This window comes from Puntigrus tetrazona, unplaced genomic scaffold (assembly GCF_018831695.1).
Source record: "Puntigrus tetrazona isolate hp1 unplaced genomic scaffold, ASM1883169v1 S000000528, whole genome shotgun sequence".
NCBI classification, from domain to species: Eukaryota; Metazoa; Chordata; class Actinopteri; order Cypriniformes; family Cyprinidae; genus Puntigrus; species Puntigrus tetrazona.
Window position 1 is genome coordinate 1,227,501 of NW_025048164.1, and position 12,500 is coordinate 1,240,000.

The following is a 12,500-nucleotide window of genomic DNA, read 5'->3' on the forward strand; positions in this document are numbered from 1 at the left end:
AAGCCTCAGCTGGTGGAGCAGAAGGTCCTCCCGCTCTTCTGGACCCTGCTCAGCTCGTCCGGGAGCGGAGGAATCGTCCGGCCGGCCGCAGCCAAGCTGGCCGACGCTCTGCACGCTCACATGGGCCGGACGCTGCTGGAGAACGCCGCCGCATCGCAGCCCGCAAACATACAGAGTGACCTGAACGAGCTCCTGAGAGCCGCCCCATCCTCCTGGACACAGAGCCACAGTGCCTGACTGACCTCACACACACACACACACACACGTATCAATAAACCCTCGGTCAGTCTGACGCTGGAGACTCCACACTGACCCTTACAGACACGATCACTCCCATCTAGTTTTGTACCGTGTGTTCTGACGTTTCTACCAGACGTGAGTGAGTGTGTGCAGATTTACACCAGACTTTTGTACTGTATAATAGCGCAGTATTAGTTGTATGGATGCTGTGTGTTGTTGCTGCTATATATATATATATATATATATATATATATATATATATATATATATATATATATATATATATATATATATATATATATATAATTTGCAAAAACGGATAACAATTTTTTTCTTATTTTATTTTCAAAAATCATGTTTATAATGTCATCATGGTTTTATGTTAGCTGTATTTTTTTATGTCATCAAAATAACCCAACAACAGTTTGATGGCAATTAAAGGAAAAAACATGATTTTTGAGAATTGTTAAAATAGCAGTTATCTGTTCTTCATCTTTTTCACATTTATATATATATATATATATAGTGCTGTCAAATGATTAATCACAATTAACCTTCAGAAAAGAATGTTTATATAATGTGTAGTGTATATATATATATATAAATACACACGTGAATGTATATATTTCAGAGTAATAAGTTGTTTATATATTAAATATTTCTTAATATTTGTCTTTAAATGTTAATTTATATATTCAAAATATATACATGCATGAGTGTGTATTTGTGTATACACATAATAAATATATACACAGAATACACACACGTAATGCAAACTATAAGGAGTGATTGTGATGAATGGTTTGACAGCACTAATTGTGGCCTGTTTTAAGTGCGACCCGTCCTTAGGTTATTTGCATGACCAAATTAATTGTTGGGTTTTTCAAAGCGAGGAAACCCCTGATTGTGAGCAGGAAGGATGCCGGTGTTTCAGTGAAGCTTTAAATCAGAGTAATAAGGTGAGCTCGTGTCCGGATGTAGTTCTCAGTTTAGTGCCAGTCATTCCAGAACAGCCTTGATGAGATTTCACATTAAATTATATCAAGAGACAGAGATTTATCTATATAATAAAGTGTCCTATTTCTGTAAACCCGTGTTCTGTGATCGTTCTGCGCATAGTTTGTGAAAGAATAATTCACTTTTCACTGATTGAAAGTCGTTTTTTGCTTCAGCTTTTGCACATTATTTTTCTACACGTGACAAGCTTAACGATTAAAAATACTCTATATATATTTTCACAAACTAAATTAGCAATTTAAAAAAATTATTAAATCTAAGGACATCCTGTTCTTTTATTTATTTTTAATGTACACTAAAAAAATGTAGAAAATACAGTGAAAAGCTATTATAAATGTTACATATTCACTGGAAATAATATTCTGTTACTTTGACTTACTGTGCAATAATATAATAATGTAGAAGAAAATACTGTTTTATAGTGTATGTAAATAAATTATATTGCTGAATTGCTCTTAATAAAAATAAAATTACACTGAGCACAATTTAACAAAATATTATACTATTTACAGTAATAATAACATTTTAATTGTGTTATTTTTAAAATTAACAATAATAATAAGAGAGCTATATTACAAACTTGTAAATATTGTTTGGAGGATATTTGGTTTTTCTACCACCATCCAAATAAAGATGTATAAAATTAAAAGCTGGCTGTAGAGTAAAATAATTTTTATAGTTTTTAATAAGATCAAGCGATTTATTATTTGCTTTTATAAACATTTTTACAGTATTTTTCACTTACGTTTTCTTTTATTTTAGTTTAAAAACTTAAAATTGAAAAGAATCGTATATTCAGACAATTACGCTTTGAGTTTTTATCATCTGACGTCTGAGCGCGCGCTCCCCGTCTGCGCACGCACGCGCACGCACGCTCTTGACGCTCAGCCGGTGACGTCAGCCGCACGCGCCACATTCGAGCCGCGGTTTCGCGCTCTCTGCCGTGTTTACGTTAGCGCGTGACGTTAAACCCCGCGCCCGCGTCGGTTATGAGCTTTAATGAGCACTCAGCGCGTCTGATCGCGTCGCGGTGTCTTCGGTCTGTGTGCTCGTTTCCTCAGAAGATGAAGATGAAGACGAGGATGAGGTGATTCCGCGATGAGCGCCAATCAGAGAACGTTGTTCCAGTCCTGGGGACAAAAACCCGGCACCAGTTCCAGAAAACCAGGTTAACTCACCCTCACACACCCCTGAAGAAAGAGTCTCGTTTAGTTTAGTTTACAGAAAGACCCGTTTTAAAACATATTAAAGTCTTCTAAGAGTTCTCAGAGACGCAGTTCATGTCATTCAGTGAAAACCTTTCCTCCTGACACACTACAGCAAAACAAACTCTTTTATCTGGTGAAAATACTAGCGTTGTGTTCATTCTGATCCTGTCCTGGGCCCCGCAGCGGCCCCCGATGAAGACGACGAGGAGGAGGAGGAGGACGACGCCGTGATGCTGGTGGCGGTGTACGAGGCCGAGCGCTCGCTGAGGGCCCCTCCGGAGCCGGGCTTCGACCCCTCGGCGGGCCGCGTCTGGATCTACCCGGTGAACTTCCCGCTCCGCGAGTACCAGCTGCGGATCTCCGAGGCGGCTCTGCTGAAGAACACGCTGGTCTGCCTCCCCACCGGCCTCGGCAAGACCTTCATCGCCTCCGTGCTCATGTACAACTTCTACCGCTGGTTCCCCGCCGGGAAGATCGTCTTCATGGCTCCCACCAAACCTCTGGTGGCCCAGCAGATCCAGGCCTGCCACGGGGTCATGGGCATCCCGCAGGAACACATGGCCGAGCTCACAGGTCGCTGACCCCTCGGACTGCAGAGCGCTTACTTCGGGGTTAACTTCACGGGGAATGAGTAGGGAGTAGTGGGGATGGGATTTAAAGAGGTCAATAAAAACTTGATGTCGTATTAGTTAAGTAGAAATAGAGATTTATACATCACCTTTCAACCATTGCTTTCCATTGCTTTGTCAGGATAGAACGATATTTGGAAAAAAAATCTAAATATTGAGGAAATCAGCTTTCGTTATATTTATGTTCAGAAATTCACAATTTACATCTTCATGGGACATGATCTTTATTTAATGTGCTGGGGATTTTTGCATGAAGAAAAATAGCTGTAACACATTTATTTAAAAAAAGTAAAGCAGTAGTTTTAATGACAAAAAGAAGAGTTCAACATAATAATTTAACTTACAGACTAAAATGGAGCGTACAAATATATAGTCCATTTAATGGCAAAGAAGGAGGATCATTTAATATGTATACTGTGTGTATATATATATATATGCACTAAAAATTATTAGCTCATAACTCTGTTCTAAAATAACTAAAACTGAATTTTATTTATATATAAATATGTGTGTGTGACGCTGGACTGTGTGTGTGTGTGTGTGTGTGTGTGTGTGTGTGTGTGTGTGTGTGTGTGTGTGTGTGTGTGTGTGTGTGTGTGTGTGTGTGTGTGTGTGTGTGTGTGTGTGTGTGTGTGTGTGTGCCTCAGGCTCGACGGCGGCGCAGCAGCGGAGGGATCTCTGGAGGTCCAGGCGTGTCTTCTTCTTGACTCCTCAGGTGATGGTGAACGATCTGAGTCGTGACACCTGTCCGGCCGCTCTCGTCAGGTGTGTGGTGATCGACGAGGCCCACAAGGCCACCGGGAACCACGCCTACTGTCAGGTACGGCTTCACTGAGACCGCCCCGGTGCATGATGGGAGGTCAGCTCTGATCGCTTGCGTTTATTCTGCAGGTGATTCGTGAGCTGAGCAACCAATCACAGCAGTTCCGCGTTCTAGCACTCAGCGCCACACCTGGAGGAGACGTCAAGGTACGGTCTGGAGGAGTGTGTCTCTGCATCAGTGAATGGGTGCCGTCAGAACCATCAAAGACTTCAGAATAATCCACAGCGCTCCGGTCCATCGGTGAACATCTGGAGAAGATCAAACTAGTCCAGCGTTAAGATGATTTTAACTCAAACACCTGTCCATAATCCAGAAACGTTCTAAGAAAGTTCTAACAGTCTTTAAAGGATGTTTTATTTTTTTCTTGGTTATAAGAACATTTTGTCTCATTTATAATCAAACATTATAGTAACGTTACTTTTGAAAGTTCTCTGAATGCTTTGAAACAAGTAGCAACGTTTAAAGAACATTTCAGAAAAACTCTTCTATGAGCAATGGATAGTGTTTTGAGAACATTATTATAAAGCAGATCATTTTGAACTAAAATAGTGAATGTTTATAACGCTGAGAGAACCTCACCACAACGTTCTCAAAACATTCCTTTAAACCAGATAACTCTTCCTCCGGTGAGAAAGTGTTCTGAATCAGATCAAGCAGGGTTTAGAGACAAAACTGTCTGGATTTAGATGAGAGACAACATCAACTCTTTTTCACTCGAGGAAGAGTTATTATAGAATCATATTAGAGTTAAAATCATCTTAATGCTGGATTAGATGTTCACTGATGGACTGTGGATTATTCTTTTGTTTTTATCAGACTCTCATCCTGACGGCACCCATTCACTTCAGCGGTGAGTCATCCATCAGATCAGTCTCATCTGTTTGACGTGTGTGTGTGTGTGTGTGTGTGTGTGTGTTTGTGTGTGTGTGTGTGTGTGTGTGTTCAGGCGGTGCAGCAGGTGATCTCTAACCTGCTGATCTCTCACATCGAGCTGCGCTCGGAGGACAGTCCAGACGTCCAGACACACGTCCATCAGCGCAGTCTGGAGAAGGTGGTGGTTCCTCCGGGAGAGATGCTCTCTCAGTATCAGACACGATACCTGCAGGTACGTCTCGCGGCGATCTGAAGGGTGTTGTTTAGTGAGAAAGAGACGGAGACGCCGGGTGAGTCAGCTGTGACTGTGTTTAATGCGTTTGATGACGTCTTCCATAGCAACGAGGTCAGCCCCGCCCCCTATCACTCTGCGCTCAGCCACGCCCCTATCACGCTGCGCTCAGCCACGCCCCTATCACTCTGCGCTAAGCCCCGCCCCATCACTCTGCGCTCAGCCCCACCCCATCACTCTGCGCTCAGCCCCGCCCCATCACTCTGCTCAGCCCCGCCCCTATCATTCTGAGCTCAGCCCCGCCCCTATCATTCTGAGCTCAGCCCCGCCCCTATCACTCTGAGCTCAGCCCCGCCCCTATCACTCTGAGCTCAGCCCCGCCCCTATCATTCTGAGCTCAGCCCCGCCCCTATCACTCTGAGCTCAGCCCCGCCCCTATCACTCTGAGCTCAGCCCCGCCCCTATCACTCTGAGCTCATCCCCGCCCCTGTCATTCTGAGCTCAGCCCCGCCCCCTATCACTCTGAGCTCAGCCCCGCCCCTGTCACTCTGAGCTCAGCCCCGCCCCCCTATCACTCTGAGCTCAGCCCCGCCCCTATCACTCTGAGCTCAGCCCCGCCCCTATCACTCTGCGCTCAAGCCTTCTCTCTGTTCTTCAGTTCAAGTGTCTCAGCAGCTTTGTGAGAACTCTCTTCCTGCTCTTCAGGAGAGATGAGATCTTGTGAGAGATGTAGTGATCTCTTCCGCTCTGGTTGAAGTGTTCTGGAGGCTGTTTCAGAGCAGTTCTGCTGAAGTCAGTAGGAGATGTTTGTATTTGTTGTGTCTCTGCTGGTTTTGATTTCTCGGTCACGCTGAGCAGGACTCCACATGAAGGCTTTCTGGGTTTATTCACATCTCACCGGAGCGCAGGAATGTTTGCTTCCGCCGTTGATCCTCTTCACATCATCTGAGCTCATTCAGAACGCTCTGCTTCTTCACGCTTTGAAGTGTTTTGTATATAAAAAGAGATTAATCATTAAATAAGTAGTGCTGTACAATTAATTGCATCCAAAATAAGTTTTTGTTTACATAATGTTTATGTGTATATATATACATCTAAATATTTTCTAAATATGTTTTTATATATATATATATATATATATATATATATATATATATATATATATATATATTATACATAAACACACACACACACACATAAATATACATATTTCTATTTTGGATGTGATTTAATTGTTTGAAAGGTCATTTTAAATTAAGTGTTGTGTATGTAGGGTTATAAAAAGATGGAAAACTTCACAAAGTTTCTGTAAATTTACATGAAGTTTCTGTAAAATGTTCTGCCATTTTGCAACCCTGTGTGTGTGTGTGTGTGTGTGTGAGTGAGATGAGGTTCCTGGCTGCATTCTTTTCGGGTCAAACCCTACACTTTTGACGTGCTCTCTGAATTAAGCTTTGTGTTGGTTCGTGGGCTCTGATTGGCTGGAGCTGATCTGACCTCATCAGTCATCACAGGCCGGTCTGAAGTGAAGACGCTGGTGTGATTCAACAATAGTTTATTCAGATCAGAACAGAAGCATTCACTGTGTGTGTGGTGTTTATACTGAGGACTTCATTCAAAAACTCTTTCATTGTGTTTATTTGACATCTGTGCTCGTAACAGAGAAGTTTAAAAAAATAGCACTATGACAATATAATAGGTACGTGTGCATCTATTATATATGGACTTGATCCCTACGAGAGCGAGAGAAGACGGACAGAAGACGGGATGATTGTCTTACAGCAACAGAGTTTCACAGAGCGACTGACTGACGTCCAGTTTGTGTAGATTATAAACAGTGTGACGCCCTGCGCTCTGGTCTCTGAGAGGCGCAGAGGATTCTGGGTAGGGGCGGCTCAGGGCCGCTCCAGGAACCAGATCTCGTTCTGCCGGTGGGCCGCCGCGGGGTTAGTGTATCCGGCCACGATGAAGGAGTCGCTGACGCAGACGGCCGGGTGGTCCAGAGCCTCGGCCAGACGGTTGATCTGGTGGATGATGGTCAGCTCGTTAGTGGCCCCCGTGAACGCCCTGGGTCACATGACACAGGAAACGCAGGTTCAGATCATTTCCACTCGCTCCTCAGTTAGTCATCTAACATTTTCTGTAGTGCACTTACAACTTATTTCCAAACCAGGAGGCAAAATCATTTTTCTATATTGCGATGTCTCTTATTGACTAAGTTTAGCACCTCAGTCATAATACTCACATTAAAGAGTTTCGTGTAGCGGATCACTGACCGCATGTCACCGTACTTGTATTTAGGGTTGCTCTTCATGTAAAGGCTCTTGTTTGATTGGCTGTGTGTTCTCACCGGGTGTAGACGACGGCGGCGGGCCACTGCTCGATGAGGATCTCGGGGTCGTACGGCCGGGGCCGGTCGCTCTGGTGCATGCTGGGCAGGTAATAGGCGACGGTCACGGCCCGAGACAGACTCGTGTGCATCTCATCGGTGCGCACCACCGTCACGATCGGTATCGTCATGCCCAGATAACTGCCTGCGGAAACACACCAACCCGCGCTCAGACCTTCTGAGATGTTGATTATTTTGAATGCAGTTTATTTTTTTTTTTAAATCAAGGAATCATTTTTCAAAAAAATATTATCAGACTGTAGAATTAGACGCGTTGTCGGTCGGGCAACAAGCATGTCTAACTAGAATTAACAGGACTTTTTGAGTTCACCTTTTAAACTAAATATAAGAAATATTGTACATTTTTCGTATTTCTGGGCATACAGGATGTTTAAGACGAGCATGTGCAATATTTGCCTTCATATTTCATACATCTTTTCTTTAAAGATATGTTTTATGTTGAACTTGGAACAGAAGTTTCTTTAACCCAGTGGTTCCTAAAGGGAATGTTACTTGAATCGTGAAACACGTCTAGATTTAGTGTTTTAGCTCAGTTAAGTGAGTTCATGTACCTGCTGAGTTCTGCTGGCAGATGTATCTCATGATCTTCATGAAGCCGTAGCAGATGCTCTGTTCATACGTGTCCTCGTGAACCGTGATACAGGCCCAGTGCGCTTTCTCATAGTGACGCTTCTCAAACACCACCTCCCCACACTACACACACACACACACACACACACACACACACACAGACACAGACACAAAAAAGTAGAATCAAGTTTTGAAGAGAAAAACTAAACGAAAAAAAGAGTCATGAAATTGTATGATTTGAGTTCCAATAATAAGGAAAATAGCAATAAATGATTTGGTTTTACCCTTTTTAGGGTTTAATCTACTTGGCAAATTATTCAGAAGTAAATGTTGCCTTTGAGCTGTGTTTGATGTCGATTCGATTGAAATGCTCTTCTAGAACTCATTTTAATGATTGCCCAGCGCTCTGCAGCAGATACTGACAACATTCAGCTTCTGGACATCATATAATATTCACTTAGCAGCATATTTGTCAGAGTGTTTCTAGCTTTCATGGAAAGTCTCCGTCACTGGAAGTAGGCGGAGTCTTATGATTTGAATAACCGATCGCCGGCTGTCTTGGTTCATCATCCTCGCTGTGGATGTGTCTGCTTTGATCTCTCACCTTGTCCTTGCGTGTGATGAGCGTGAAGGGCACCTGCTCCCGTGTGTGTGCTCCGTCGTTATTGGTGGTGATCTGATGGATGGGTTCGGCCATGTCTGTGGAGCACAGAGCACACATGAGCGCTCCTCACACTGACAGACTGTTTCTAGTGACTTTGTGGGGATGTTTCTTCCCGCTGTGACCCATGATTCTCTGATGTGGTCACGAGGGGCTCTCTGGACGAGCGTCAGCAGCACGTCTGCCCCGCGGGACGCTTCATCAGTCAGTTCACACAGGACTAGGGTTGGCCAAGATCATTTTTTACTTTTTTCAACTGAGGAGAAGCCCCTTTTTTTTGTGTGTGTGTGTGTGTGTGTGTGTGTGTGTGTGTGTGTGTGTGTGGTGCTGAGGTGAAATATCAGGAAAATTATATAATAGCCCAATAACAATAGGATGCATATTATTATTATTATTAATAACAATAATAATAATAGTTTCATACATTCATAGGAGAATGGGTCTAATATCGTCAATAAATATTACTATAATCCCTCTGCATGGGTGAATTCATATATACACACCATATATACATGAACAGAGGAGATGTACAGTAGTGTGAGATACTGTACGTACAGTGCTATGTTTTCACTAAAAATGTTTAATAAACGGATATGATGAGAGCAAATTTAATTTGAATTAAAAAAAACATTACTTTTTTAGGTAATTCTACTTCCAGCTAATTTTTTAATTACCCTAATTATTAATTTTAATGGAGAATTCTTTTTTTTATGTGCTACTGTGTAAACAAAATACTAAGAAAATGGGCAAAAAAACTGAATATGGAAGTTTTAACATAAGCTAAAACATTGGAACATAAGACATTGTTACAGGTTTTAAAATATTTTACACATTTTAACGCTTTTTATTCACATTTAAATAAAAGTTCAATCTCTCGACTGATTCTGGATCAGTGTTATTCACAGAATCACTCGACGACTGTAAACTGCTTAGACTAGTCTTACTAGTTAGTCAACACAGTCAGTCAGATAACAGTAGACTAGCCTAAATTGAGCTGGAAAAATAAGTGATTATTCATTGTTTAAGTTAATTTAGGTGTGTGTGTGTGTGTGTGTGGTGCGAAGGTCACACTTAACCTTGTATTTCACATTACTGATAAACCACAACACTAACCGCTTGACAGCAGAAACTGTGTTTTAGATGAATTTTACTTCAGATTCAGCTAGCATGAGGCGTCATGAACTAATAATCACTCCATCTAGGTTTTGAATGCAGTTTTTTGTTAATTCCTATTGCTTCATAACGAATTAATGTTCGTTTCTACAACGTTTGAATGAACATTAGTGCATGATTCACCTCCTATCAAATTGAATCTTACTGTAAGTTATTAACTGGTGTGTATTTCAGTTCTATCTGGTGATGGTGTTGGAAACATGCTGTCACACATGAAGAGCGGTCGATACCGTATCGGTGAATGAATCTGTAGTGTGATGTTTGCTCTTCACGTGTGCGCTCGTGTAAAGCTCTTTACTGGATTTAGACGGGCACTGGCCAGACCAGCCTGATAATCCCCGAGATCTCAGCGCCGCTCCAGACACACGGCCCCTGAGCTACAGAACGGACCCCGCTCAGAGCGAGTGTGTGTTATGAGCTCTCTCTCACGCTCTGAACGGCTGCGCTCGATAGCATTCAGAGAGCCGGGTCCGTCGGCGTCCTGTGATAATCTGATGAACTGGGTCAGAGACGCACACGTGAATCATGGGAAAATCCTGCTGCCTCGCTGAGAGTCACGCATACGTGTATGAGAACACATCCGCCTCTCAACTGAACACTGCTTCCATGTCATTCAGACCAGTGTTTATTTTGTTGCGTGTAGATTACGGCTCTTTTTAAAGAGTTTTTCTGTCCTCAAACATCCACCAAACTGGCCGTTTTCATCTGCTGTCGTGTTATATTTATCTTTATTGTTCCTGTGTGCAGGGCCTTTAGTTGTTGGTCTGTAAGTGCTTTAAAGCAGGATGGATTCTGATCGACTCTTAAGTGTTTTTATCATTCATAAGCTACAGAAATCATTCTGAAAAGGACTGCTATGATATACTTTCCTTTCCTAGTAACCAATATATTACCTGTGCTAAACCTAACATCCTCTATAGAGAGTTTAAGGTGTTTTATTCCCATACTTTTGAGTAAAAACATAAAAATATCATTGAGTAGTCACAGAATAGTAATGCAATATATAAACTCGCAATTGCAATTTTGACTTTCCCATTTTAACAATTAGTTTATATGCAATGTATGAACTCGTAATTGCAATTCAGACTTTAAAGCGAGATGAGGAAAAAAGTTTGTTTACGTCTGTATTCAGCAGCAGACTCGAGCTTCCTCGCACTATAATTCTTCTGTGCTGCTCAAGGAATGAAACTAAAGCGTGTCGGTCTGTTTCTGTTATCTACCCTCAAAAGACAGCGTGTCTGTGAGCCGCCTACATAGTGAGTCGCGTTCCGCCGCGGTTTAGTGCCGCTGAGGAGAACGACCGTTAAACTGGCGCGAAACTCTCCCGCCGCGGAGTCGTTAGTGAGGCGGCTGTGGCTGGAGACGCGCTCCGCGGGTGTTACCTGTCGGAACCTCCACCTGGTGTCCGCGGGCCACATCCCTCCAGTACTGCAGGAGCCTGCCCTGCTGCTCCTCGTCCTCCTCCTCCTCCTCCTGCTCCTCCTCGGGGCTGTCTGACAGCTGCTCCTCCGACACAGACTCCAGATCCTCGAGCGTGATCAGATCTCCTCCGCCGCCGCCGCCGCCGTTCATCCGACACCCGCCGCGGTCCATCGCCGAATCCAGTGAAAGTCAAAACCGAGAGCCTCACGCTTCGCCTGCGCTTACACGGATCTCACTGTCATGTCCGCGAACCGGAGCTGTCGATAATCTCGCGTTATTAACTGCGCTCGGTTTGTACGTGTTGTTTTGCAGACGGTAAAGACTTGACCTATTTAAGGGCAGCGTCGCGGTCACGTGACCACATACAAGCTCCGCCCACACAGCACCGGAGTTTATAAATACGGCGCCGCCCACAGCTCTGACGAACGCGCATGTGGACATAATACAGTATGGCGGTATATCACACTATAGTGTAGTTGTAATTTTTTTTTGCAATAATTATGCATGTAATAGTTCTACTATAAGAGGAGATTGTGGTGGTGTTTTTACTGTTTATACTCTTCAGCATATAGAAAAACACATCTCTTCTATCTTTATTTGACCCTTTAACTCTATTCTATTTGATCTGTTTCTTGGCCTGACCCTACAACACTTGCACTCTTTATTCATTTTCTGACTGCGTGCTTTCTTAAAGAGGCCTCTAACACTAGCCTTCAGGTTTTTTTCTATTTTATCTAGTTTTTGTTTTGTTATATGTATATGCAGATTTGCTTTGCAAAAACAGAAAATTGTTTTTAGCAATTTTCAAAAATCTTTTTTTTTGTCATTAGTTAATTAAACACAATTATTTATCATTAAAAAAACTTAATTTTTGAAAATGTAAAAGAAAAAAAATCTTAACACAAACAGCATTAGAGAGGTTTATCTTTAATATTTATTTTTTATTTTTTTATTAATACATTTAAGTCACTGAATAAAAGCACCTGCTAAGTGACTGAATGTAAATATAGTTCTGTGTGTGTGTGTGTGTGTGTGTGTGTGTGTGTGTGTGTGTGTGTGTGTGTGTGTGTGTGTGTGTGTGTGTGTGTGTGTGTGTGTGTGTGTGTGTGTGTGTGTGTTTCAGGTCAGCGTTTGATAGGCTTCGTTCTCTATCTCCCCTGAGTTTTATCACACTTTAGCCAGAAATACTTGTATTAGTCCTTGAACTGCTGCTTGTGTTTGTCTTCTGGATGATTTCAGATG

General features: G+C 42.6%; 3 protein-coding genes across 14 annotated transcripts in view; 2 read left to right on the forward strand and 1 right to left on the reverse strand.

The window, feature by feature from the left end:
* LOC122334469 (TOG array regulator of axonemal microtubules protein 1) overlaps positions 1 to 475 on the forward strand; it is a 15,885-nt gene extending 15,410 nt beyond the window's left edge. For all 7 annotated transcript variants that reach the window (XM_043232423.1, XM_043232419.1, XM_043232420.1 and 4 more), the window contains one exon: positions 1 to 475. This exon is cut by the window's left edge and continues 26 nt beyond it. In XM_043232423.1, coding sequence (XP_043088358.1) covers positions 1 to 237 — 237 coding nt within the window. In that variant the 3' untranslated portion in view covers positions 238 to 475.
* A 1,669-nt stretch (positions 476 to 2,144) lies between these two features.
* The window catches only part of fancm (FA complementation group M), a 34,253-nt gene continuing 23,897 nt past the window's right edge, over positions 2,145 to 12,500 (forward strand). For 4 of the 5 annotated variants that reach the window (XM_043232480.1, XM_043232482.1, XM_043232483.1 and 1 more), the window contains exons 1-5: positions 2,145 to 2,425; positions 2,649 to 3,038; positions 3,742 to 3,914; positions 3,986 to 4,063; positions 4,864 to 5,022. In XM_043232480.1, coding sequence (XP_043088415.1) covers positions 2,356 to 2,425; positions 2,649 to 3,038; positions 3,742 to 3,914; positions 3,986 to 4,063; positions 4,864 to 5,022 — 870 coding nt within the window. In that variant the 5' untranslated portion in view covers positions 2,145 to 2,355. Of the gene's footprint in view, positions 2,426 to 2,648; positions 3,039 to 3,741; positions 3,915 to 3,985; positions 4,064 to 4,863; positions 5,023 to 11,572; positions 11,706 to 12,500 lie in introns of those variants that run through there. The other variant, XM_043232484.1, reaches the window with a different exon arrangement.
* Positions 6,561 to 11,443, reverse strand: soul3 (heme-binding protein soul3). Of its 2 annotated transcripts, none has more exons than XM_043232492.1 (5): positions 11,219 to 11,443; positions 8,607 to 8,701; positions 7,984 to 8,125; positions 7,373 to 7,556; positions 6,561 to 7,089 (listed from the first exon to the last, which is right to left on the reverse strand). In XM_043232492.1, exons 1-5 carry the CDS (start codon positions 11,427 to 11,429, stop codon positions 6,918 to 6,920), a joined length of 804 nt encoding a protein of 267 aa, XP_043088427.1. In that variant the 5' UTR covers positions 11,430 to 11,443; the 3' UTR covers positions 6,561 to 6,917. The 2 variants fall into 2 exon arrangements, with proteins under 2 accessions (XP_043088427.1, XP_043088426.1); XM_043232491.1 differs by having other exon boundaries at positions 7,373 to 7,589.